Below are 27737 nucleotides of genomic sequence, written 5' to 3'. Positions count from 1 at the left end.
TCAATGAAAGGTGTAGATGGTTAATTAATTAAAGCCCCTATGAAATAATATTCTTTAACTGCCCCTTAAAAGATGTTATCCTAGAGTCAAAAAAGTTTATCTGTCCTGACAGACCATTAGCACTTCGAGCCATTCGTGTAATTGACTCATTAATGCCATAATTGGTATGGTGGAATGGGACTGAAAATATTTCTGATTGTCTATTCAATCTGGAAGGCACCCTAAGTTTAAAAAGGGACAATCTATAGTAGCATTTAAAACCTTATGCATAAAACATAAGTCGAGTAATGTTCTTCGTGACTCTAATGTGGGTAAGTTCAGGTTATCCCTGACCCACTGATAGTAATACTCCTGTCTCCTGTAACCACATCTAAAAGCTGCCACCCTTAAAAATTTATTTTGAGTTTTTTCAATCTGCTCAATGTACCAGTTATATGACGGGGACCACACAATTGAGCCATACTCCAAGATGGGCCTAACAAGAGAGCAATAAAGTAATCTAAAAGTAAACAAAGACAAATCAGTTGTAGACCGTTGCATAAAACTCAGCATTTTCATTGCCCTACCAGTCACCTGATTGAGGTGACTTTTAAAAGACAACCTGGAGTCAATAAATATTCCTAAGTCAGAAACCTCTGTTTTGACACCAATTGCTACATTATTTATTTTATAAAGAAAAGCAATAGGGTTTCTTTGCTTAGAAAAAGTAATCTTATGGCACTTATTGATATTAAGGGACATTCTATTCAAGTGGCACCAATCAAAGAACAAATTGAGGTCTTGTTGCAAGAGCACAGCATCAGAAAGGGATGTGATAAGCCTAAATAGCTTCACATCATCAGCAAACATTAGCACATGACAATTTTCAAGTTTCCAAACTAAATCAATCAAAAAGAGGCAAAACAAAACAGGGCCTGAGTGAGAGCCCTGTGGCACCCCAAATGGCACCAAAATTTGAGAGGAACATGTACCTCCAAGATTAACAATCTGGGTTCTACCTCTGATGAATCCCGAGATCCACTGAAGAAGAGGCCCCACAATACCTAAAGCCCTAAGCTTCTGCAAGAGTACCCCATGGTTAACCCGATCGAAAGCTTTGAAAAAATCTGTATATATTGAGTCAACCTGGAGTCCCTTCTCCAAGCAGCGGTAGAGGTAGTTGACATTCAGCACCAAATTAGCATCAGTAGATCTGCCTTTTATAAATCCAAATTGCTCAGGATTAAATAAAGATTTAAAACTCCAGGCAATCCTATGACTGACCAGGCAGTCAAGCAGCTTTGGCAACTCAGATTGGTTACACACAGCCCGATAATTGGAAATTTCATTTCTACTACCAGATTTAAAAATGGGTTTTAGAAAACTTCTCTTCTAGAGAGTGGGATAAGAACCAGTACCTAGAGATTTGTTAAAAATGAACAGTATTGGTTTTGTAAGAACACAAACACATTTCTTTAGGAAGAATGCCAGAATCCCATCATCTGGTCCAGCGCAGTGCTTATTCTCAGAGGAAGTAATAACCTCATAAACATCCTGCATTGACAGAGTTAAAGTGCTCAGACAAATTGATTTATCAAAATCAAAAGATGGTATGTCATTGACTTGCTCATCCAAATAGATGGATGAAAAGTATTCTGCAAACATATCCGCAGTATCCGAGATATTCATACTAATCCTGTTATTGTATGTCATTCTGGAGGGAAGACTAAAACCAGTTCTTTTATTTTGAATATATGACCAGAAATACCTTGGAGTGCCAGTTCATTTCCACCTTATTAATGTATTGTTGATAGCACAACTCACATTGTTGTCTCAACAATATAAATTCATCATAATCCTGCTGTTGACCACTAATTTTAAACTTTTTGTGAATTTGTTTCTTTCTTATGATCAAACTGCGAAGTTCTGAAGAAAACCAAGATGGAAAAGAAGAACTTTTGTACCTCTTTAGAGGAATAAACCTTTCCATTGAGGAGTAGATCACATTATAGAAAATTGAAACTATGACATCAATAGATGTCTCTCCCATAAACAATTGATTCCAGTCTATACCAGCAAGACAATCGTTAATTGCTATGTAATCTCCCTTACCAAAATCATAAAAATATTCCTCATATATCATATCATCAGAATTTTCTGCACAACAAAGGTCAAAACTAATTGCTGTATGGTGTAAGCTATTCTCAAAAATTTTGTCTATTGCACGTTCAACACTAATTAAATCTGAGCTACTAAATACGAGATCCAAGGCAACCCCGTTGGTATTTAAAACCCCATTTACCTGGAAAAAGTTATAGAAGCTAAAGCAGTTGGCCAGAGAAAGCACAGACTCTGTCATTCTCCAGACAACCACCAACCACCAAACCAAGATCATCATTCTCCCATCTAGCATGTGGTAAATTGTAATCACCTGCCGAGACAAACAAACTACTTGAATATCTACTATATACATATTCAACGGATTCACAATGGCTTAAATAGGCTTGAAGTGGAGATTATTGTTGCATCTGAATAATTGAGGTGGTATATTTGCTTAGAATTGGCTACTTTGACTGAGAATATTAATTATTTACTTCTGTATCAATGGAATCCATTTACTTTGTAATTATTAAAATATAATAAGTTACAATCAAGTTTAGTGAAAAGTATCACTAAATAAAAAAACCTCATATCATATCACCAACGCAGTAAATCGCAGACACAAATTACTAACAAACCTATCATTGAAGAAAGAACAATTTAAAAAATTTGTTTTAGTTTTTACTTAGTACTAAATCTAGAGTCAAACAAATTTGTCCTAGCAGGCCATTAGCTCTGTGAACAGAGACCAATATTTGTCTCTGTGATATCCAGTTCTAAATTCAGCAATTCATGTTCATTGATGTACCTGATTGATGTGGCTCTCGAATGATAATTTTGAGTCCATACAAAACTTTTCTTTTAAAGCTAATTGGAAGATTGTTTATTGAGTAAATAAAATTTAGAGGTTTCGTCTGCCTTGAAAAAGTAGACATCCTGTTTAAATCACATCAATTAAAAAATTATTGAAGATCCTCCTGCAGAACAGTAATAGCATCATTGACAGACACCAATAATTCTGAAGAGTGTGATATCATCCAGCACACATTAGAACACTGGAATTTTAAAATGTTTTCGTCAGATCAGTTAAGAAAAGGCAAAACAAAACAGAGTCACAATGGGAACCTTGTGGAACCCATGGCACTCCTGTTTCATCAGATAATGAGCCTGTAAGATTGACCACTTGAGTTATTCTTCTAACAAACTCAGATATCCACTGAATAAGAGGATTTGCAATACCTAAATCCTTCAGTTTCCTCCCTATCCAGGGAGGACTTTAGGGAAGTGTAATATAGATCAAGTCAACCTGGAATTCCCTCCAAACTATTTTATATGTGATTAACATACAAAGCCAAATTGACATAAGCAGATCTGCACTTTATAAATCCAAACTGTTCCAGATTAAACAGTAAAAAACACAGTTTTATAAGTCCAGCTTAATCTCTTAGTAACAAGACAACCTAGTAATTTTGGTAACTAATTGGTTACATACAGCACCATTGTTGGTCATATAACTTCTATTCCCAGATTTATGAATATAGGTAATTATTTGGGTGTACTTAATAGAATTGCTTAAAGAAACAATTATTTTAATTATCACAATCAGAAAAACCACAGCGAGCTTAAGAGAGGTTTTACTGTATTTTTTGCAAAATTAATTAAAAAAAGTTATTAAAACCTTTTTATGACTATTGCATCATAATAGTATTCTATTAAAATTATTAAGGATTTTAAATACAAAGTTTTCATGTGTTCAGCAAATAGGGTACTAAAAAAACTCATTTAATTCAACAAAGAACAAAATAAACATTTTGCTGCAATACCATTTTCTCACAACATGTTATTAATTTTTAATTGCTTGCTTTATTGACTCCATCCTATTTATATGGGATCTTTCAATAGCACTTATGGTCTTAATTGAATAACCTTGCCTTTTTTAGAACTTTAATCGTTTTCTATCTATATTTGGAATTAAATATCGAATTGTTTTATTGAATATTTATTTGTTCTGTTGCAGCTGGGTTCTGCCATTTTTCAAAACTGGATATAAAAAGGACTTGGAAGTTAAGGACATTTACAACAGCACTAGCCCAGACCTCTCGGGGCCTTTAGGAGATGCTTTGGAAAAGTGAGATTGATTTTATAAAGAATTTGTTGTTATTTAACAGTCATTTTACAGGAATTGGGATGAAGAGGTGCAGAGAACGAGACAGTCTAAGAAGAAAAAGGGCGAGAAGCCCCGACTGAAGAGGGCTATTTTTAAAACATTTGCTAAATCGTATTTTTTTTATGGCGGATTCATTTTTATACAAAGTGTGGTGATAAGGTGAGTTCTACATTATTTGTTTTTATTTAAAAATTAAAAAAACATTTGTTCGCAATTTTATTTATGCACAACTGTGCTGTTTTAGTTAACGTTTCAACATGATAATGAAACTCATTACCTTTGCTGTTTTTATGTTATGCATATTAATTTTAAACATTGATGACTAAAAACCCTTTAAATCACCTTTTAATTAGACTTCTATTGAGATCTCTTGATAACTGTTCTGGGAACTGATAAGAAGATTTATCCCCTATAAAACGTAAATTATTAAGAAAAATAACAGGAAATCGTATTACACCAAATCTTAAACATGTTTACTTCATTGGTTTTTCTCTCGTTTCTTGCCCAAACAGCCTAAAGTCATGCACGTTACATATAATAAGAAATAAAGATTTCTTATCATGATTTATTTCATTGTCGTTTATTAGATCAATATTTTTAACTGGTTATTTAAAAATAACCTTTGCGAACTTTTAAAAGTGGCACGCTCAGATAAATTTTGTCCAAAATGTATTTGTTAAACAAAAATTTGATTTGTTGGGTCATCTATGATTAAAAATTGTTAGCTAATGTAACCTTCTTATCTACACGGCTTGATCCCTAATGGTGTTTTGTCGTCAAAAGAATTGTCTTTTTTTATAATATGATAAGGCAACAGGTTTTTGTTTATTAAGCCCTTGAGGCCATAACCCAAGAGCAATAATAACTTGTGTAATCATCAAAGATTGATGGCTAATTTAGAGAATAAGTTGGTCCTTCTTTATTTATTTATTTATTTATTTATTTATTTATTGTACTTAGAGATTTACTACAAAATGAATAAATAATTTTACAAAGTTCAGAGTACTGCAACAAAGAAATTATACCAAGGTTCTTGCAAGTCTTATAAAGTTTTTATAACTAATATTATGAATATCTACATTATCTTGAATTTTATTGTAAATCCTACACATATTAAATAGAGGTGAATGTTGTTTTGTAAAAAAATAATTTGACAAATTCGTAAGGATGGCGCGGTGGTGTCATAATGCCTGTTTCCTTAAAATGCATATGCATCACATTTTATTTTAAATCCTTTTAATTATAATCATTCATAAAAAGGGCTCCATATTATATTCCAATATACTTCTAATAAAACATAAGTATAACTGTTTTAAGCAGTGTGGATTTTTATTGTTTCTAGTATTTTGCACAATAAATCCATATATTGTGCACTATCATAAGCTCTACTTGCTGTATCTGGTACCTGAATATTAAATGTTAATTTTGAATCAAATAATAACTCCCAGATCTTTCACTTGTGTTACTGAGGTTAGAGCAGAAGTTATAGAAAAATAATAACTTAAACCGAGTCTCTAAGAACACTTTTAACGCACATCCATAATAAAATGTTCATGCGGCACACACTGAGCATATTTTTTTTATGTTGCAAACACACGAACTTTTTGCATACAGCACAGCTTACTCTCGATTTTCGATCCTCTCTTCTGGGACAAACCTACCCACTATTATTGTAAGCCTAGTAGGTACTTCTTCTGAAATGGTTATCTTGAGGACCCTACATATAGTTTCACGGAGTTCGTGCCTCAAAGTTGGAGCTTCCAAATGACTCATCATGTGCGGTCTGACCAGGTCAAGGGCAAGCTTCTTGAGGTATTCTCTCCTGTGCTTTACAATTTCTTTATTCACTTCACCAGAGCCACGCAAAAGAATAATTGAATTATATCCCAGAATATCCAACAACTTATAGAACAGACATAATGGCCAGCCACATGTTTTTCTACCAGTAGAATAAGTGTGGCACAACTGGTCTAAAGTATCCACTCCTCCTTTTGTAGAATTATAAAATTGAATAATTTCTGGTAACTTGGTCGTAAATAGCTCATCACCTTTTTCGTGCATTATCGAAAGCATAATTACTGCTTTTTTAGCACTCTTGGGTGGACAGTATGATAACAGTGTCAGATGTCCACTGTAGCAAAACATGACAGAATTTTGATTCCTTTCTTTGAGTTCCAAAAACGACTCAGGAATTTCTTTTTTATTTCTTCTCACAGTACCAACAATGGTAATTTTCCTCTCCAAAGGATGTTTCGCGGTCTCAATAGAAGTAAACCAGTTATCCATGGTCAAGTTCCTATTTGTTCCTTGGACAGAACTGGTTAGCTTATTACAGTAATACTGAGCTACAGGAACATCAGTTGGTGTGGAACCTTTTCCTATATAAATTTCAGCATCAAGTGCAAAAGCTGTTTTGGCATCACAGGACAACACAATTTTGATTCCGTATTTATTGGGCTTTGAAGGGATGTACATTTTAAAAGGACATCGCCTTCTAAAACCAACCAATTGTTCATCAATTGTAATATATTCTGAAGGAATATATAGGTTTTTCATTTTAACGATTGACCTGTCAAATACCTCTCGAAAAGCTGCAAGCTTATCAGTTTCTTTTCTTTCAGCTCTGGACTGCTTATCATCAAAGCAAAAACAGTTTATCAAAAACCTGAAACGTGCCTCGGGCATGGTAGCACGGAATATTGGAATTCCTGTGTCTTTATCAAATAGTTCCTTGGTCAAAACTCGGCCATTTTCATAACACCGGCATAATAAAATAGCTCGAAAAGTGCTTGGAGTTCAATGCTGTTTGTATCCTTAGTCCAAGAGGGTCTCTTACCTACTGGTGTAATAACAGGTGCATCAGTATCTTGGTCATCTTATTTGAATATTTCAATCGTTGAACTTGGATCTCGTTATTAGTATATTGGGTAATTTTATCGAGATTTCCTTGAGTGAAACATAATTTCCAAGCTTCAGTTCCCGATGTTATACGTTTTGCTTCGTTTTTGTTTCCAGGTAAATGCAAAACCAAATTTCGTTTTGGTGTACGATGAATTGCGCCTTTCTTACCTGACCACATAAACCCATTTTTACCCCTTAATTTGGTAGGCACTGGTAAAATTTCCACCATATCTCTGTTGATCGCCTGTATTTCTGCCAATGGTATATTGTCATCTTCCGAATCTGTATCAGATGGAAAGGTATCCTGAGTCTGTTCTGGTGCAATAAAAGAATTAAGATTGATTTGATTGCCGCGTATTTCATCCTCTTCTGGCTCCTCTCTAAAATCAGGTATAACGGCATCTTCCTCCTCGCTGTCATCCGAAAAACTGTCTGAATCAGATTCATAGAGAATGCGATGAATTTCTCCGACATCTTCAGGCTTTGTTAGGTCGAAGAACTTTTTCTGCCCATCCATTATTCGTGCAGCCTAACAAAGAAAATCAATAATAACTTAAAAATCAAAGAAAAATATAATAACTTAAAAAAATAACTAAAATATTTTTAAAGTATTATAGACATATTTTAGAAATATTTTTCAAAAAAAAGATACTTACTCATATAATAATAACCACCAAAATCTACTGAGAAGCGAAATAATCACAGAGTATATTTAACCGAAACTGCTACACTGGGGTACGCGCTAACCCCAAATATCACAAATCTCGAAAAGAAAAAACCTATTGTCGCACGCGAACTGACTTGCCGCATCTTGAAACTAATAAGACGTCGGCGTTCGTTCCCCCGGCCACTTCCATTTAACTTGAGATATGATTAATGATGGGGTACAGATGTACCCCAAGTAGCATTCCAGGGTTAAGGACCACCTGATATTGTCTATATCATTCTGTAAGGTTAAGCAATCATTTGTGTTTCTAATATTATAATAATATATTTTTAAATCATTCGCGTATAACAAAAAGATGCCGCTTTGATATCCTGAGTGGTAGTATTTATAAAAAGGAAAAACAACAGTGCTTGGATCTCTGAGGTATTGGTAATGTTGGTATAAAATTCTGTTTATACCAACATGAAAGGTTTAAAAAAATTCAATTTAGTTATTAGGCATTCCACATTCTTTATCTCATTTCAGTAATAAATGAAAACCTATCAAAAGCCTTCTGAAAGTCAGTATAGACAACAAAAACATCTAATATATTTTGTGTTATTGATATCAAATAAATATATATAAACTTTGACAGGTGTTGACAACACGGCAATTGGACGATAATTAGTAATATCTGATTAATCTCCCTTTTTAAAAATTGGGCATACTTTAGCCTTTTTCAATTCATCTGGAACAGTATTGGTTTTGGGACTTAGATTAAACAAAGATAACAATTTCATTTAAACCTTTAAAAATGAATGATGGTATATCATCCGGTCTTATTGCTTTGCCATCTTTTAAATTGTGTAGGGATTCTAAGATATCATTACCTTTAATGCGATTTATATTGTGCGCTGATATTATTATATAATAATAGGCACATTCTTAACTACTCGTTGAAAAAAAGTTTATGCGACACATTAGTACTCTCACTTTTCAACTATGGTGACTTTATATACGGTCCATGTCTTACAGCTCTCGATAAACAAAAAATACAAAGGGTACAGAACACATGCTGTCGATTGATATATGAAATCAGGAAGCATGACCATATTACTCATAAAATTGTAGAATCTAACTGGCTAAATATGGAAAGCCGTAGAAAACTACATCTTTCAAATTTTGTGCATAAGCTTCTCAATACCACTAACACCTCGAATACTCTTAAAAATAAATTTCTGCCAAGGACAAGCATGCATGGACAAAATATTAGAAACAAAAACAAATTCTCCATCCCGTTACATAAAACATCGATGTATAAAAGATCCTTTTCATATAATCCAATCACCTTATATAATTCCATACCTGATAATTTTAAAATATTTAATATTAATAAATTTAAATACAAAATGCGTTTGTTTTTATTTAATCAACAAACTCACCATGAATAAGAAAGGATTTTTTTTTATTTCTTATTAAAGACAAAAAGACACTTAAAATGAGCATGTTGAGGCAATTCTTAATAAAAAAATAAATAAAAAAATGGGAGAATAACCAGGAAAAGTGTATCTAACTTGTGTAATAAACCAACCTGATAATATATTTGAAGAATTTATAAACAGGTATTGGCATTGTATGCTGAACTGGACTAGGCTTTGAAATTATTTCAAAATATAACTATAACTACTTTTTAAAGAAAATCTCTACCTGCTACTGGATAAAGCTATATTACGGTCTTTTGTATCGCACAGTTTGTCGTTGTGTATAATAATTCTTTAAGTAACTTTTTTTTTCTACAATGTGTGCGTACATTTAAAGAGCTATTCGCTAATAAGTTGCATGATATTGTTTTATTTTCACTTCAGAGGGATTAGGTAGGTTAAGTAAGAGTAGCCACATGGCTAGACTTCGCCTCTCTTATATCCCTATAGAAATGTATGTATGATAATCACAACTGTAAATTATTTGTTTGTTAAATAAAATACGTTTATTATTATTATTTAGCGATACTGTTGAGAGATAAACAGTTTGTACAATATATGGATTATTTTCGTCATTAAGTAATACATAATAATACACACTGCCAAAATATTCTGCAAATGCATTACAGATCTCCTCTCGACCTCTATATCCTACAAAACATTTTATTTGGAATGTGAAGGTCTCCTCTTTCATTGTTAACAAATGTACAAAAGGATATCAAATCTCTACCAATATCGTCTTAAATTTTATTTAAATATAAACTTTCTGCTGTTCTTATTTCGTGCTTTAGTTCTGACCTTATTTTTTTAAACCGCATATAAATCGAACCATCCCCAGTTTTATTGTATTTTTTCTTACAATTTACTAATTTATGTTTTTTTTCAGAATGTTAATACCTATTTTCCTAGCCTATTACATTCAATTTTATCAAAACCCCAGAGAAAGCTTTAAAGATGTTAAACGCGGTTGGCTCCTAGGAGGAGCCGTAGTTGGCTTATCGTTCACCAAAGTAATTTTGGAACATTACTGCAACATGGGGGTACAAAGGATCGGTATGAGAGTGCGAGTAGCGGCTTGTTCCTTAATATACAGAAAGGTCCGTACTAATAAACCAAATTTAACGCAGAAACTATAAGAGAAAAAGTTCTTTTTACAGCTCTTGAGACTTAACCAAGCCTCCCTAGGTAAAACAGCGGCCGGGCAATTAGTAAACCTCCTCTCGAACGACGTGATTCGTTTCGACATGATTTCTTGGTTTTTACACTATTTTTGGATCACCCCGGTGCTTTTCGTTATCGCTTTTTACATTATGTACACTTACGTGGGGTTGGCTGCATTGCCTTCGATGGGGGCGATCACTATACAAGCCGTTTTAGCTCAAGGTAAGTCCTGGGAAGGTTTACAGAGTTTTCTTTAAAATATTTTGGATTTTCTAGGTTATTTATCCAAGTTGCAAGGAAGACTTCGGGCGCGGATCGCTCTTTTGACCGACAACAGGGTGAAACTCATGAGCGAAATCACTTCCGGCATTCAAGTGATTAAAATGTACGCGTGGGAGAGGCCGTTTGAAAAAATTGTGGAGCTTGCCAGAAAGTAAGTTTAAATATGTAATAATAGTATATAGAAAGGTTTAATAACTGGCGTTCTTAATGGGAATAGTAATCAATTCAAAAACCTAAAGTATGCAAATTCTAATTAGTTTAAAATTACATAAAGCGTAAAGAGAACATCAAAGAATCACTATGTATACATTTTTTTAACCTATGCAAGTCGTGGGTTATGTCAGTAGTCTGAAATTAACATAAAGTAAGTATAAAATAAAAGTATTTCTAGTATTACTATTCTTGCATAGCTCTATTTATATTGTTTTTTAAGATTGTTAAAGGGTAAAACACTTACAGATATGAAAATATTAAAGAAAAAAACAAAAAAATACATTCATTCACAACTGAACTAAACTTCATTTAAATTTGTCATCATATACAACTAGGGTTAACTTGGAAGACATCCTTAACTCCACACCACTTATAGATATTTTAGGTTGTAAGCTCACTTGCGGCGTAGTCCTGCTCATTTGCCGCTTTGCCAACGTCTAATCCGCTGTCGTGATTGGTCACTTTAAGCATCTTAGAAAAGTATTTTAAAAAAAAACCTCACATGAGAATGAGTTGAAAATTGGTTAAAGTGTTTCTTATTCGATTCCGCACAGATTCACTATTTTGTTTTGTGATATTCGATCTGGTTATCTTAAAATTTAATAAACTGTAAATAAAATACCATCGGTAAAACTGGCAACGACGTGAAAACGCCCGATCAAGATGCAAGTCAGCCTGAACAGCTGACGAGGGAAGCCAATAATAGCAAATCACAAAATGTAAATTATAACGGATCGCCAAACAAAATAGTGGATCTGAGCGGAATCGAATAAGAAACACTTTGACCAATTTTCAACTCATTCTGATGTGAGGTTTTTTTTTTAAGTACTTTTCTAAGATGCTAAAGGTGACCAATCACGAGAGCGGATTAGACGTCGGAAAAGCGGTAAATGAGCAGGACTACGCCGCCTTAAGGTTATTTTGTATTTTATTTATTTGTAATCTATGTCCCTCCTTGCACAACCGAGAGAGACTTTGAGACCTTGTGTGAAACAATTATGTCACTGGATCTAGTCCACACAAAACGCGTTATGATTGTTGGAGATTTTAATGTTCCGTCTTATCAGACAACCGAAGCTAGCAGTGTCAAGTGCAAGCTTTTGACCAACCTATGCGAGATCCTAGGTCTTAAGCAGTTTAACAATATTCCAAATGTTAATAATAGGCTTCTTGACTTGATTTTTTCAAATTTCGACGTCAGTGTCATTAAAAGTATATCACCGCTTATTGACGAAGATTTGCATCATCCTGCTTTGACAATTTCTTTTAAATCGGCTTCCCCTCATATATATAATCCTTCTATAAGTTCAAATAATCTACAGCAGTTTAACTTCAGAAAAGCAGACTTTCCACTCATGTATAATTTGTTGCTTGATGCAGACTGGTTGTCCGTCTTGCAGTCTTCTGACGTTGACAGCGCTTGCAAGGAACTTTACAAAAGACTTGATTCAGCTTTTGCTGCTTCAGCACCTTTAAAACTACGAAGACGACGGCGATTTCCAGTATGGTTTTCAAAACAAATTATTTTTAAAACCTATAAGAAGGAAAAAGCATATCGTGATTATAGATCCTCTCCAACTGAATTTAATCTTTCCAGATACAACAGGCTTCGTCAGACAGTAAAATCTCAGGCCCGTGACGCCTATAACTCATTTGTGACCCAAGCCGAGGAGAACATTGTCACTGATCCCTCATCGTTTTGGTCTTTTGTTAGAGCTAAGAAAGGTCACTCTTCACTTCCGTCTATCATGTGCGATGCCATTGGTAATTCTTTTCAAGGAACACAAAATATTGTGCCAGCTTTTGCCAAACTTTTTCAGAATGCCTATAAAGATCCAATCAACCTCGCAGAAACCTATCTTCCTTGTAATTCCTTACACCTCATTGACATTCTTCCATCAATTACCACTGTGGAAATTATTGCTGCTAGTCGGGGGCTAAAAAACAAGTTGACAGCCGGTCCAGATGGTGTTCCAAGTTTTGTGGCTAAAGACTGCATGTTTGTCCTTTGTCAGCCTTTATGTCATATTTTTAACCTTATTTTGAAAACTGGCAAATTTCCAGGCGTCTGGAAATGTGCTAAAGTAATACCAATTCACAAAAAAGACGATATAAACAGAATCGACAACTACCGACCTATCTCCATACTTTGCAATTTTTCCAAAACTTTTGAAACTATTATTTATAACAGAATTCTTCCTAAAAGGTCGTGCATCACTAACCTCTGTAATGTGACTCATTTTATTTCTTCAGCCCTCGATAGAAAAAGTCAGGTTGATGTGGTGTATACTGATTTCAGTAAGGCTTTCGATCAGATAAATCATAGCATTCTGCTGGAAAAATTGAACAAGCAATTCAGCTTCTCAGAAAGGCTAATTTCGTTGCTTTCGTCATACCTTATTGACCGTCTACAGTTTGTTGAGGTGGAAGGTTGCAGATCTAATACCTTTGTTTCACATTCTGGAGTCCCACAGGGATCCAATCTCGGCCCACTTCTTTTTATCTTTTATATTAATGATCTTATAGAATTGATTTCCTGCCTTAGACTAGCTTATGCTGATGATCTGAAAATATTCTGGTTTATAAATAGTATCTTGGACTGCTTGTTCTTACAGAGTAACTTGAACCTAATTAGGGGGTGGTGCAGTCGAAATCAGTTATGTCTTAACATCTCGAAATGCTGTGTGATCTCCTTTCACCGAACCAAGGATACTGTTTTGTTTAATTACAATATAGACAATCAAATCCTCTGTAAAAGTACTTCTATTAAAGATCTAGGGGTTGTATTCGACGATAGGCTTACATTTGTGCCACATATTGAACAGACAGTGACCTCCTCGTTAAAACTTCTGGGTTTTGCCATTTGAAATAGCCGACTCTTTAACAACTCAAACTCAATAAAACTATTGTACTTTTCCTTTGTTAGATCAAGACTGAAATACGGTTCCTTGGTGTGGTGTCCTTTCTATGAATGCCATGTTGGCTACATCGAGAGTGTTCAGAGAAGGGTTTTAAAGTTTCTTATGTTTCGTGAGGATGGAATATATCCTGTTAGGGGACATGATCATGATCTGATGTTAGGTAGATTTAATCTGCAATCTCTGGCCATGAGGAGAACAATTCATTTTGTAACATTCTTATGGAAGTTGGTCAATAATCAAATAAATTCTCCTCCTCTCTTGAACGATGTTCTATTTCATGTACTACGATTTGCTTCTAGAGCAAATATCACTTTTGCTTTAGATCGCGCCTAGAACTAACATTAGGTTTCAGGATCCCGTATATCAAACGTGCAGAATTTGTAATTCAGTATCATCAACCTGTGACATATTTGTATGCTCCATAGAGGATCTAGATCTCCATAAAGTCTCCATAAAGTCTCTGACAAACCAACAGTTATCATAATTCCTTTTCTCTTCCTTTTTTCCCTTGTCCCATGAATCCCTTTCTTTGTTCATTCTAATGTTAATTTACTTCTCCTTTAATTTTGATATATACATGATGTTACTATAGTAATTTAAGTTTTCCTTATGTTTCTTTATTTTTCTTTCTTTTTGTTTTTTAATTTATAGTAATTTAATACTTGTTTACACTTTCAAAACATTAATTGTAGATTTTCCTGTAACTGGGCTTTGCCTGTTGGAAATAAACTGCTAAATAAATAAATAAATAAATATACTACTCTTCAATATAATAAAAAGGCTTTGTTTGCAGGTACAGTTTTACATCCCTTTTTATCTCTTTATCAGATTTTTGCCTAAAGTTTATTGGGAGTTTATTGCAGATATTCAAAATCATACACCACATTTCTCTTCACAAACGTAAAATTCGTTTAATCTGTTTTAAATTGTTCTTGTACCTGGTATTATGTGGACGTTGTCCTTTAATAAATTTGTTCTTTAAGTATAGAAGAAATAAATTATTAAGAAAAAAGTCCATTCTAAAGTGGAGTCAATGTAACATAGAAAAGTTAGTAGGAGAAGTATTTTCTCCACAAATAAAATGCTCTTCCTAATTTCAGGAGTGATGCATTTCGGCAAGCGTTCTTGCCATCATCAAACTCTAAAATATATTACAAATAGTTCAAAAACATTTACAAACATTTTTTCCGACAGATGATTTCGAAAAATACAGACTAAAATTTTAAAAAAACTTACAGGAAGTTCCTTAACACATTCACAAAATATAAACTATGACAAATAATTCTCGAATGGTACATTGCACGTCATCTAGTAAACAGTTAAAATTTCAACAAATAGCAATCTTAGATTAGCAGTTTTCTACTCAGTACTGGGAGCGAGTAATTTATAATTAATAAATTAAAAATAATGGACATACGACAGTTTTATTCATTTACTCTTTTCATGACCGTAAAAAGGAATAAAATTCAAATGAGTCCTCTAGCACATGCACTAGAAAAAAGAAAAATAAACTTAAAATTCCGAAAAATAAAAAAGCTATTGATCAAAAACATTTTAAATATATCGCACCGAAAGTGTTCAACATACTACTTAAAACCCTAGAAGATAATATGAAACATAAGTCGTTTAAAAATGAACTTAAAAATTGGAGGTAAAAAACAGAAAGATCAATATTTCATAGTTTCTTGAAATGTATTTCAAGTATTATCTTCATCGGAATTATAAAACTTTAGGCTTATTTATTGTGTTAGTATTGTTACTAAATAGTAAAAAAAAAATGTTAAAAAACTTTGAAATGTGACTACAATACCGAAAAGTGTCCTATACCCAAATGTGTCTTAAAAATATGTATATATTTTTTCGGACATGTCAAAAATTTTACAAAGAAGTGGCAAATTAGTGCAGCTTATGTGATTGCCCTTTTTATGTTGATGTAATTTGGGCAAATAAACGTACATTTTTTTTATTTATTTATTGAAAACCTGGATAGATTCGCAAGGCTCCTAGTTATTGATGTTCTTTAATTGAAGTTTATCACAAACCTGGTACAGCTATTTTGTATCGTTTGTCAATGATTATTTTGCACCAGTATCAGACAAGGGTCAAACAAAAACTAATATTTCACATAAAATTGCTTGCGTTCTTTTACTAAATGTGGTTCTATTATTATACATAATATTTTAAATTGGAAAATTATTTCTGCACTACCAGAAGATCCCGTTTCATCTCTATCAGAAGAGCCCGTTTTCCAATAAAAGTTGAGTAGAGTTGGTATTGTGATAGCCAAGTTCTTCAAGCTATTTCTTAACGGAACTATCAAGGAAGCCAATAAATTTGCAATTAATAAATCTAATCACGATTGTCACGATTTTGTCGCCTGAACACTTTTGTGTATATAGTCAACAAGGCCCAATAAAGTTAGATTTTCCCTTTTTATTGACACTAGATTCTATCATACATGACTGAATACAAAGTTGTTAAGCAGCCATGTAGAACTTTAAATACCGATTTATGTACTCCATCTGAATGCAAATAAACTTCTCAAAGGTCTTAGAACAATCACTGTTTTTTTTTCCTGATAAAACTCGAGCAATTTTCCAAGGGTTAGGAAATGTACCCTGCTCTAAAACTAGCTCTATAACGTTACAATCTCCACTAGCTATAAACTTAAGAGACAAAATTTATTTACATACTATTAACCCTTCTATAGCGTTGAATCAAAAAAAAACGCCTCCGGCCAATTTGCTTGCAATAAGAGATGACTTATTAAGTTGTTTCACGTGGCTGTCATGCCTTTTTCTAAATATTTTGACATAAAAGCTCTTATACCTGTAGAAGGGCATAAGAATAAAAATTCAATAATTCATATTTTTTAATTTTATAGATTAGAAATCGATATAGTACAAAAAACGTCCTACATAAAAGGGTTCTCGTTGGCTTTGATGCTGTTTACCGAGCGAGCCACCCTGTATATTGCTGTGATAACGTGGGTCTTAATGGGCCCATTAAACAAGGATGGTTCTCCTGGTTCTATTACAGGTAATTCACTCGAATTTTTCTGCTATGTATTTTTTTCATAAAATTTTTGATTTTAGGTGAAGTCGTATTTTCTATGGCTCAGCTTTTAAACACTGTACAGTTGTATATGGCGATATTCTTCCCGTTGGCACTGGCTACTTGGGAGGAGTGCAAAGTGTCCATGAAGAGGATCGAGGATTTTCTTTCATTGGAGGAAAATGACGACTCGGAATGCTTGGAAGGTAAAGTTCAAAATCAAAAGAAGATTAAATTATGCATCGTATTAATTGATGCATCCTAGGTCATCGTTCGACATGTTCGTATAACATTTTTCCATAAAATTTAAAACTGTATAACCGCTGATTTTATTAATGCTTGCTTCCATTATAAAAAATATTTCTTTGGTCAGGTAGAAGTAAATTGTTATTTGGTTCTGATTGGATACTGATGGTGAAGAATATTGCGACTAAAATTCCCCACAATTTCTCTATTCAATGATGATGATCATGATAATAAGAGTTTTAGAAATTAAACACTAAATATTATTTCATTATTGGATTTTAGCAATACATTTATTTTTATAGGTGTAAAAGAAAACGCAGGTCTAATTAACTTAAGCCACGCCACTGCCAGTTGGTTACCCAACCCTATAGTAGAAACCCTTTTCGATGTCAATATGGAGCTTAAGCCAGGCACCCTTTGCTGTGTGGTCGGACCTGTAGGGTCAGGAAAAAGCTCTCTTTTACAAGTAAACCCGTAAATCCATCTCAATTAAAAGCAAATTTAAACAAATTATTTCAGGTGATATTAAAAGAATTGCCGTTAAACAGTGGCTCTCTGAACGTAATAGGAGAAGTATCATATGCATCCCAAGAGCCGTGGCTCTTCGTGTCGAGTGTACGACAAAACATCCTCTTCGGAGTCCCGTACGTGAAAGAACGTTACAAAATGGCGGTGCAGGCGTGCGCCCTAAAAAGGGACTTTGAACAATTACCGCATGGCGATAGGACTCTGGTTGGGGAAAGGGGAGCAGCCCTAAGCGGAGGACAAAGGGCCAGAGTGGCTTTGGCCAGGGCGGTGTATCGCGAAGCCGATATTTACTTGCTGGACGATCCGTTAAGTGCGGTGGATGCCCACGTGGCAAAACATTTATTCGAAGGATGTATTCGGGGTCATTTGAGTGGGAAAACGAGGATCCTGGTAACGCATCAAGTGCAGTTCCTTAAAGGGGCGGATTTGATTGTTGTTATGAATAATGTAAGGGTGCATTTAGTGTTTGTTGCGGTTTATACAGGGTTTTTTTGCAGGGTAAAATCGAGCAAATGGGTTCTTACGAAAAACTCCAGGACGAATTGGCAGCTCTGTCCAGGGAAATCGAACAGCAGCATCAAGTGCATGCGGAAACGCACAAAATTGATCGGGAACAAACTCCAAAGGTTGATGATAGGGATCGGGGATTGTCGTTGGCTTTGCAGTCCATTGCTTCGTTGGCTGTAAGTAGAATTTTAGATGTTATCAGTTAGGATTTAGATCATAATGATTCCATTCCATTTTCTCATACTTGTCTAGAAAGACACATACAAACTTTTCAACTCTACATTTTTAATTTTTTTCCAATGCCGAAAATCCAATCCTATCCAATGCATATTGCTTAGAATCATTAAGTTTAGAAGTGTTGTGTCACGTAAAGGAATTTTTACTACAAATCTACCATCAAAATCTTATGTAAAAAAACCATGGAAACTTATAAAATATAAATTATAGAAGATCCTTGGTTTTTTTGTAGTATCCTTGATGATGGACATGTTATATGTCCGAAACATGTCGGATTAATAATTTTTAAATAAATTTAGTGGAGGATGACCGAAGTAGTACCTATTGACATATTAACTCCACTGCAAGAATGGACTACTTTTTCAACTTATAATAATTAATACCTCAATTTATATGTTAATTACAATAATTTAACATTATAATATTTATATTTTTTTTTGTTTTATAATAATTCTATTTTAATTAATTTGCACATACAAGTTGTGTTCAATGTTAATCATTATAATATACAAATTATTAATTGTATATGTAATTAAAAAAATTATTTAGAATAGCTGTATACAGGAGAGACGACAAAAAATGTGTTTGTCTCATTGTTTAAATCTTCGTGAATAATTTTTGCATAAATTTATATATTACCGCATATATACAGAAGTAGTTATTTAATATCTGGTAAATGTGTTTCATTTAAGTGACCTTGCCAACTGCCTGGAATTAAAACAAAATTTAACACAGAACGTCTTATGGAATTAATAATCTTCTGGACAGGTAAATGTGTTTGTTAAATCACCCTAATATTAATTTATTTAATCAAATCAACTCCTTGAACTAGTAGAAAAATTCTTCCAGGCAGTTGAATCAGAAGATTGTCATCGTCAACTGCATGGAATTATAAAAAAAGATCCTTGACTTAACTTAAGAGGTCCCTCTATTCATTGTAGCCTGTTTGCTAAATTGTAAAATATAATAAGCATTTATTGGTATTAATATTATAGGTAGACCTTGAAAATCGACTATATCATTCTTATTTGCACTTTTAAGTTGCAACCAGAGTAAACTATACAAGGTCTCATTTATACACAAATCCTGAATTAAGATCAATTACTAATTTTCTTGCTCTATTTATTTTTCTTCTCTTAGAGTTGGGATGAACCGGAAGAAACCGACGAGCTGTTAGAAAGAGGCGCACTAAAGACCTCGACTTACGTTGAATATTACAAGTCGGGCTCTTCCATATGTGTGTTGATCATTTTGATATTGTTGTTCATCATTGCTCAGGTTTCGTGTAATGCCGCTGACATGTGGATCACTTATTGGTAAGTTAAGCAACGAAGTTATATTGAAATAATGCCCTGTTAGACAATTAGCCAGTTTTTCTAGCTTAACCATGAGAATCACTTATTCTCTTCTACTAAATCAAATCTAAAGATGAAATGTATTTTAAATAATATGTAATTATATTTTTTTAACATAGAAACAAAATTATATAAACTCATAGTTAAGTATTTCCAACAGAAAAATACACATTCACTAATTGATAACGTCCATATTTCTGTCCTTTTTTACTCTAAAGTCCTTGTTACTTTTCAGGACGACCGAGGAAGACAACAAGCGTCAACAAAATCACACAAACCCGTCCAATTTCACTTCTACTTCAGCAAGTACAACTGAAATAATCGAAAACACAACTTATAGCGTCTATAATAACTCATTGAACATCGAGCCTATTTATGCAACCGGTTTGGATAACACCAGCTATATTTACATCTATACTATCCTCATATTTTCTTCCATTATTTTAACTACTGCAAGGTAAATATATTGTTTATAAGAAAAAGCTTATCCTTAAGGTGTGATTTTCAAAAGAAAATTTCAGATAAATCTTTATGTGACTTTTGAGTTACAAGGTTTTAAAGTTTTAATAAAAAGGCGTTTTTTTTTAAATTTTATTTTGAAAAACTCTGTATGTATATTATATACCTGTCTCTCCCAAAAATGTAGCCAAATTTGTAACTGTTAATTTCCTATTTATAAAACCGTGTTGATAACACAAACTACGTGATTATAAATCTTGCTGTACAATATTGATTCAAATATTGTACTTGGACAACATATTAAAGCCCCATGTCTATTATCAAAAACATCAGCTTTATGTAACAAAGTGTGTTGCTACTATACTTTTTGAATGAATGGGAATTACAGACCGTCACAATTATCATAAATAAAAAAAGATGTTACACTACTCTTCCTGCTACTAAATATTAAAAAAAAAATACTCACTAGCTTAAAATACTTTTATTGTAGATACTAGTGTGTAAAAACAATGTCAAAACGTGTTGGAAACACGCCGAAGTATAGCCGTATATTATGTGGTTATCAAGTAATTAAAATATTTTAAAAATAGACCTAGATACAATTAGTTGTTTTAAAGTATAAGAGATAAATTGATTCAAATATTTGAATATAAAAAATCTAAAAAATACAATGCAGCAAGTAAATAAACTGAACTGAAATATCCAAAATTTCTTTTTTGCCAATCCATTTGGATTCAGATCTGATCATTTTGCTATCCACAGGCTATAATAGGACTTGTGGGTGGATATACCTAACACTCTGTAACCTTAGCAGGGCATTTGACTGTGTTGAACGTAAGAAGCAACTATATAACTTTAAGGGCTTGCCATTGCAGTTTATTAGTCTATATTTTTTTAACAGGGAATAGAACAAGTTGTGGGCCAGAGAGGAAATCTATTTAGGGAAATCCGATAAAGCCTCGGTTCTGTCTTATTTATTTTTATAAATAAATGATCTCTTATTATTTTGGCTACAATTCCTGTATCGTGTATTCAGGCGACACAAGTTCAATAAAAAGCAACAACACAAAACACAGAATCTACAGCAGCACATAAACATTTAATGAAAAGACGAAGGTTACATGTTTCGCCCGACTAGGGCATCATCAGACCTACAATAATTATGATAATCTAACACGAAGATATAAAAATTTAACAAAAAACTTAACATGTAAATAAACAAAGCTTACAATAAAGTGGTACTATCTATGTATAAAGAAATTAACTCACCAATCAAATTACTTTATACATAGATAGTACCACTAGTAAGCTTTGTTTATTTGTAAGTTAGGTGTTTTGTGAATGTTATAGTAAGTTTTTTGTTGAATTTCTTCGTGTTACATCATCGTAATTATTGTAGGTCTGTAACCTTTGTCTTTTCATTAAATGTTTATGTGATGCTGTAGATTTTGTGTTGTTGCTTTTTATAACACATATGACCAGTATCTTTGTGAAAATGGATGAATTCAAGCCTCCTGTTACTGGATTACATAAACTGGAGAGTGGTTTAATTTTAATAAATTAAGCAATGCTCAGAAAACAATCATTTTATCCAATCTATGACTGTGAACTGGTGATTCTATTAAGTTACTTTGCATTACTCTTGATGACAGACCAAACTGATATGACCCTACTTTTTGGGGTAATTCTAGTCTGTCATATTAGGGATTTTAATCAGTCAGTCTATAACAAAAACGTATTCGTTGCTGGGGCAAGTTTTAGGGAATATGGTACACCATCCTTTATCCAGTATAAACTTTTGACTTCACCAAGCCCATGCATACCTACACCAAAATCTTCAGTGGAAATAATAGCAAAAGAGAATTTTTACCAAAAAACGTACTTTCACGAGTACACAAATACAGCAGCAAACCAGCTGCCACCAAATTTACTTAAACTATTTTACAATCTTTTTGACTTTATAACCACATGACACTGTTAATATAAAGTTAAATTCAAATCAGAAAACAGTTTTACCACTAACCAACATTCTTTAAGTTCTTCTCATATTTAAGCAAACTTTCATTGTACTGAACAAAAGGCTTTGATAGGGTTTGGTCTAAGAAAGGTGTATCAAAGTTTGGCAAAGTTAATAAATCTTCTAGGAATCCCAAACGATAAAATAAAGACCAATGGAAAGTCTGGGATCTATGAGATTAATTGTAACGATTATGACAAGAAATACATAGGGCTAATAAGAAGATCAATTAATGTCAGATTTAAAGAACATGTAGAAGAATTGAAAAGTGAAATGATTCCAGAAAACTTAGTTTCAATCCCTGGAAGACCTCAATACTTATTTCAAAAGCCTAAGATAAAATGAGAAATCCGTTGAAATTCCTGAACGACACATGAAATATTATTAAGATATAGAAAATTATGTAATGAGAAAATTGCTGCAAATGAAATGAAAGATTACTTTAAATGTTTAAAAATGTCTTAAACGAGATATTAAAATGTGTTTTAAATACCTGGAAGGAATAAGAAATTGATCAAAAAATCTGGAAAACATGAGAAATTGTTTGAAAAAATAATTTTTGAGGAACATGAAGAGAAACTTCATTCGTTAATATGTATATTTTTGTGAAATTTAGGTAAGGGTTTCTTCTGACAATTGGTATATTGGAAATATTGTTGGAACAAGAAATAAAATAAATATAAATAAATAAATAATGGCTTTATTTGTACTTTCTAATAATGTAAAAATAGTAATATACAAGGTGATTTTAAAGTTGATACTTTTTTTTTAACTGTGTATAGAACTCGATAAAATAAACATTTTTTCAAATAACTTTATTCAAAAAACCGAAAAATAAAAAAATTGCATTGCCAAAATGTTATAAAATGAGTCCAATACGATCCTCTCTAATTTAAATAAGTTGTTCAAAGTTGTCACCATTAACTTCAACACAACGATTTACTCGACGTAACCAATAGAGAAATCGGTTTTTGTCTAACTGTTGCCGCAGCCTGCTCAATACGTGCTATTAGTTCTTCTTATGTGTCGATAGGCGTCTTGAAAACTAAACTTTTCATATACCCCCACAAAAAAAAGTCACATGGATTTAGGTCTGGCGACCTTGGTGGCCATGCAACTGGTCCATTTCGGCCAATCCACCGATTTGGGTAACTTATATCCAAAAATTCGCTCACTTCTCGTCTAAAATGGGCAGGTGCTCCATCCTGCAGGAGCCACATAGCTTGCCTGATATTCAGTGGCACATCTTCTAACAGAACAAGCAGATTATTTTGCAAAAAGTCCAAATAAACATCGCCCTTTAAACGGTCTGGCACAGCCATCTTTACTCTAGCCGCGAACATCGCAAGGCAACACCGCAAACCGCTTATGCTTCCGGATCGATTTAATAGCCGTATTTTACGGGACTCGGCAATGATTTTAAGTTTTTTTACTAACAGAAATGCCCGTTTTGTTGAAGTCATTATGCTATTCATTGGAAAATAGATTTGATATGATTTTTTAACTTTATTTTCATAATATCAAGATTATATCCCAATTTATACAACAAAAAAAATATTTACCTCTGGATGTTTACTTATTATCGATCAAATATTTTTTTTTGGCTTTTTTCGAATAATAATTCTACATATGGTAAATAAATGGTGGATACAAAGTGTTACATTGTAAATTAACATGCAAAGCCTGAATTATTACATATTATGGTACATAATAAATGTGAAACAATGATTTTTTTAAATTGAAAGTAATTGGAAGTATCATCAAAAATGTCGTCAAAAACACTTACATAAATAAGTATGAGATTGGGTGATTTTGAACATAAAATAGCCAGTGTACAGGGCAGATCAAAGCATATATAGCAATATATATCAAGCAAGCATAGCATATAGTGCAAGGCGAGGAAGTATATAACATAAAAGACATCACAATGGTTGATGGTGAATAACGTTTATGCTTTGACAGGAGATTTATTTGATCAATTAAAAGTAAAAGCCTGTTACAAAGATTGTTAGTTTTCTCAGATACGTCCTCATTCGAGTCCTCATTATTATAACAATTTGCTAATTCCGAAGCTGATTCCAAATCGCAATTATTATTAATTAAAATAATGCCTCTCTTTAAGCAATTTACGCTTTTTTTAAGAATATCGCTAAGTGATTCTTGAGCTGATGGTTCACAGCTAGGAGATTTATATCTAGACAACAAATTCTCTAGCTGAGACCACCTATTTAGTGTCAATTCAAAAGGTAAAATCCATTTCAGGTCAATATGGGTCAGTTCATTCCTATTTATAAATACTTTTACTTTCATGTCGCTCTCTACTATGACTTGATTAGTGATATTTAAACAAGTATTAGTCAAATTTAAGGTGTAAAAACATATTTTTAAATTATCAACTATTTTTACATTCCACAACTCTGAAATATTAATTTTTTTAAGATAATTATTTATTATCATATGAAAATTTGTAATAAGATCTGATTGTTCAAATTCAAGATTGTTGAGTTCAAGACGATGTTCATGTTCTTTATTTCTTTCTTCTGGACTCTTTCGAGGGAGAGGAACCTTTTTTGAAAGATATCCAGGTAAATTTGGAAAAATTTGAGGAACTGCTGAAGGAACTAATCGAGTTTTAGTAGGTATTTTTGTTGTTGTGGCATTTGGCAAAAGATAAATATCCTCCCGAATGATGTCAGTGGGGGCAAAATGCTTAGCACAAACAACAGAATGCTTAGTAGGAGTCCAGTTGTCTCTAAGAATTGCTTTCAGCCATTTACGTTTAATTTGCTCATCTTTAGGAAAACCAAACACCAATTCAGCTCCCTCGCCTGCATCTAATGAAGTTTTGTAATTGGATTTGCATCCAGGGACACAGCATGGACTTGGCATGTTAAAAATGTACAAATATTACACAAATATTATATAAACTTACCTACTACCAGCTACTACAACTCCTAACCCTGACTTAAACTACTTACTTACCACCTATTGTTTACAAGTAGGGAGACAAATACCTACACCAATTTTCCATATTTCTCCCTATGTATATTAAGCTATAAAGCAATATATTATTATCCACAGACTAACCAAATAAATGAACTACCACAAGTTCAAAATACAAGTCACAAAACCATTTTAAGCAAGAAAGCCAAGAAACACACAATAATAACAAACCCACTTTTAAAACGTCATTTAGCTAGCCGGCTGGTAAATTTTGTTCGACTTTTAAGTTCGAATATTTAAATAACTACGCAAAATCCACATTAAACAATATAACTAGAATTTAGAGTAGGTTTTTAAAATTGAGTGTTAACGTTAGTAATTTAAATTTAAGCACAAAAATCCGGAATTTTAAGAGAGAAACGAGGTAAACACCCACGGAAACCGCTGCGATTACCTCCTAATATATGGGGTTATGGGGTTTCCAAGATGGCGGCGTCGATCGACTCGCTATGTTGCCGATGTGATGATGTTCCTGGCTAGAGATAAGGAAGGTTGTGGGTCTGGTAAGATAAATGGTCCAACAAGTATCCCATTCACAATTCCTGCCCACACATTAGCAGAAAAGCGGTGTTGAAAATTGGTTCTGCGAATTGCATGGGGATTATCAACAGACCAAACATGCGTATTTCGAAAATTGTTAATTCCGTTTCGGATGAATGTTGCCTCGTCCATGGCTAAAATTTTGTTCGAAAAATGTTGATCATTTTCATGATGTTGTAGGAGCCACTCACAAAACTGAACTCTGCGGGGGAAGTCTTCAGGCAGTAGCGCTTGGACACGTTGAACGTGAAAGGGATTAAATTGATTCTCGCGCAATGTTGTCCATACTTTTGTTTGACTTAATCCGACCTGCCCTGCAACAACTCGAGTACTTGTTGTTGGATCTTCTTCGATGAGATTTAAAATTTGTTCTTCCCTATGAACATTTTTAGGTCTCCTTCCTCTTCCTGCATGCCCTCCACGATGTTCCCGTAAATCGCCAGTATCCCTAGCCCGTTGAATAAGATTTATGAAACTTCTGGGTGTAGGATGATTCCGCAAAGGAAAGCGGTCTGCGTATAATACCGAAGCAGCAGCAGCACTTTGAAGACACTCTCCATAAATAAGCAACATATCCACAAATTCATTGTTTTTATAACGATGTGCCATTTTTAGGATTTGCAAATTTAAAATTAACAACAATAAACCAAAAGACTAACTGATCGGTGCAATGCGTGATCGATAATACAAAAATTCGAGCAAAAACTAAACATACAGACGATGAAAAACAAACCCATATTCACTTTTTTTATTCTGTATGTCCCTTGTTTTTGAATTTATCGAAAAGTTATTTGAAAAAAATGTACATTTTACCGAGTTCTATACACAGTTAAGTATCAACTTAAAAATCACCCTGTATAATAATAGGCCAAGATAAGCCAAATGCTAATCTACTTAACCTTTTCTAACAAATGTAAGGAAAATCATTTTACATAGCAGAATAGAAAGAAAAATTGAAATTGAAAATTGATATCACTAATAGTAATAAAAACATATAAACAGGGATACACCCATTGGTCCATAATAATTACGTACTTAAGTTGAACACGTAATAAAATTGTAAGTCGATTGGCTGCTCAAGAATAATTTTAATTCTTGAAATTTTGATAATAAATGTGATATAATTAATGGCTCGTGAAGATTAATGTCAAATGTTAAATTTTCAAAATACGGGATTTAATTTTAGACAAATCGATGTAACGATATATTAAGCGTCGCAAGTATTGGCTTCTTATTTTTTATGATCTGAAATACATGTAAGTAGCCTCCCTTATTCAGAACGAGTTTCATTTCACTCTAAATCATTATAATTTGTAATATAAAGAACAATTTAAACTTTAATGACTGTAGTTCAAAAGTTAAAAAGTGTTCTTTCCTTTGAAATTACTTAAGGATTCGCACTTTATTCTGAAACACCTTTTACCTTAAAAAAAAACTTAATAATAATGTTAAATCTCTATTAGGTCAAGTTTATTCATGAAAGTGTGCATGAACGCCTCCAAAGCGCTACACAACAAGATGTTCAACTGCATCCTCAAGGCCCCCATGAAATTCTTCGACACAAACCCCTCCGGTAGAATCTTAAATCGGTTCTCCAAAGATATGGGAGCGGTGGACGAAGTTTTACCGAAAGTCGTATTGGAAACGTTACAAATATTCTTCATTATGGTGGGCATATTGGCCATGGTGTTCATCAAAAGTCCCTACATGATAATACCGGCGGTTATATTGGGAAGCATCTTCTGGTACGCCCGGGTGATTTATTTAAAGTCCGGACAGGACATCAAGAGGTTAGAGGGGGCCACTAGGGCTCCGGTGTTTTCTCACGTGTCCGCCAGTTTATACGGTTTGCCCACCATTAGGGCTTTTAAGGCGCAAAGTTTGATTGTGAAGGAATTTGACACGCTACAGGTGAGTTTTGACGTTGAATTTCTCCATGT

The 27737-nt window shown here is 33.4% G+C and overlaps 1 protein-coding gene across 1 annotated transcript in view; it reads left to right on the top strand.

Moving 5' to 3' along the window:
- LOC126735052 (ATP-binding cassette subfamily C member 4-like) overlaps window positions 1-27737 on the top strand; it is a 44965-nt gene that overhangs the window by 1739 nt on the left and 15489 nt on the right. The window contains exons 2-14 of the mRNA XM_050438934.1: window positions 4097-4207; window positions 4259-4405; window positions 10161-10371; window positions 10432-10657; window positions 10712-10868; window positions 16736-16890; window positions 16947-17111; window positions 17454-17617; window positions 17671-18126; window positions 18177-18362; window positions 19564-19739; window positions 20014-20235; window positions 27261-27708. Coding sequence (XP_050294891.1) covers window positions 4097-4207; window positions 4259-4405; window positions 10161-10371; window positions 10432-10657; window positions 10712-10868; window positions 16736-16890; window positions 16947-17111; window positions 17454-17617; window positions 17671-18126; window positions 18177-18362; window positions 19564-19739; window positions 20014-20235; window positions 27261-27708 — 2824 coding nt within the window. The remainder of the gene's footprint in view (window positions 1-4096; window positions 4208-4258; window positions 4406-10160; window positions 10372-10431; window positions 10658-10711; window positions 10869-16735; window positions 16891-16946; window positions 17112-17453; window positions 17618-17670; window positions 18127-18176; window positions 18363-19563; window positions 19740-20013; window positions 20236-27260; window positions 27709-27737) is intronic.

The sequence above is a fragment of the Anthonomus grandis genome, chromosome 4 (genome assembly GCF_022605725.1).
Source record: "Anthonomus grandis grandis chromosome 4, icAntGran1.3, whole genome shotgun sequence".
In the NCBI taxonomy this organism is placed as follows: domain Eukaryota; kingdom Metazoa; phylum Arthropoda; class Insecta; order Coleoptera; family Curculionidae; genus Anthonomus; species Anthonomus grandis.
The sequence above is the reverse complement of the archived record's forward strand: the minus strand, read 5'-3'. Positions and strand labels throughout refer to the sequence as shown.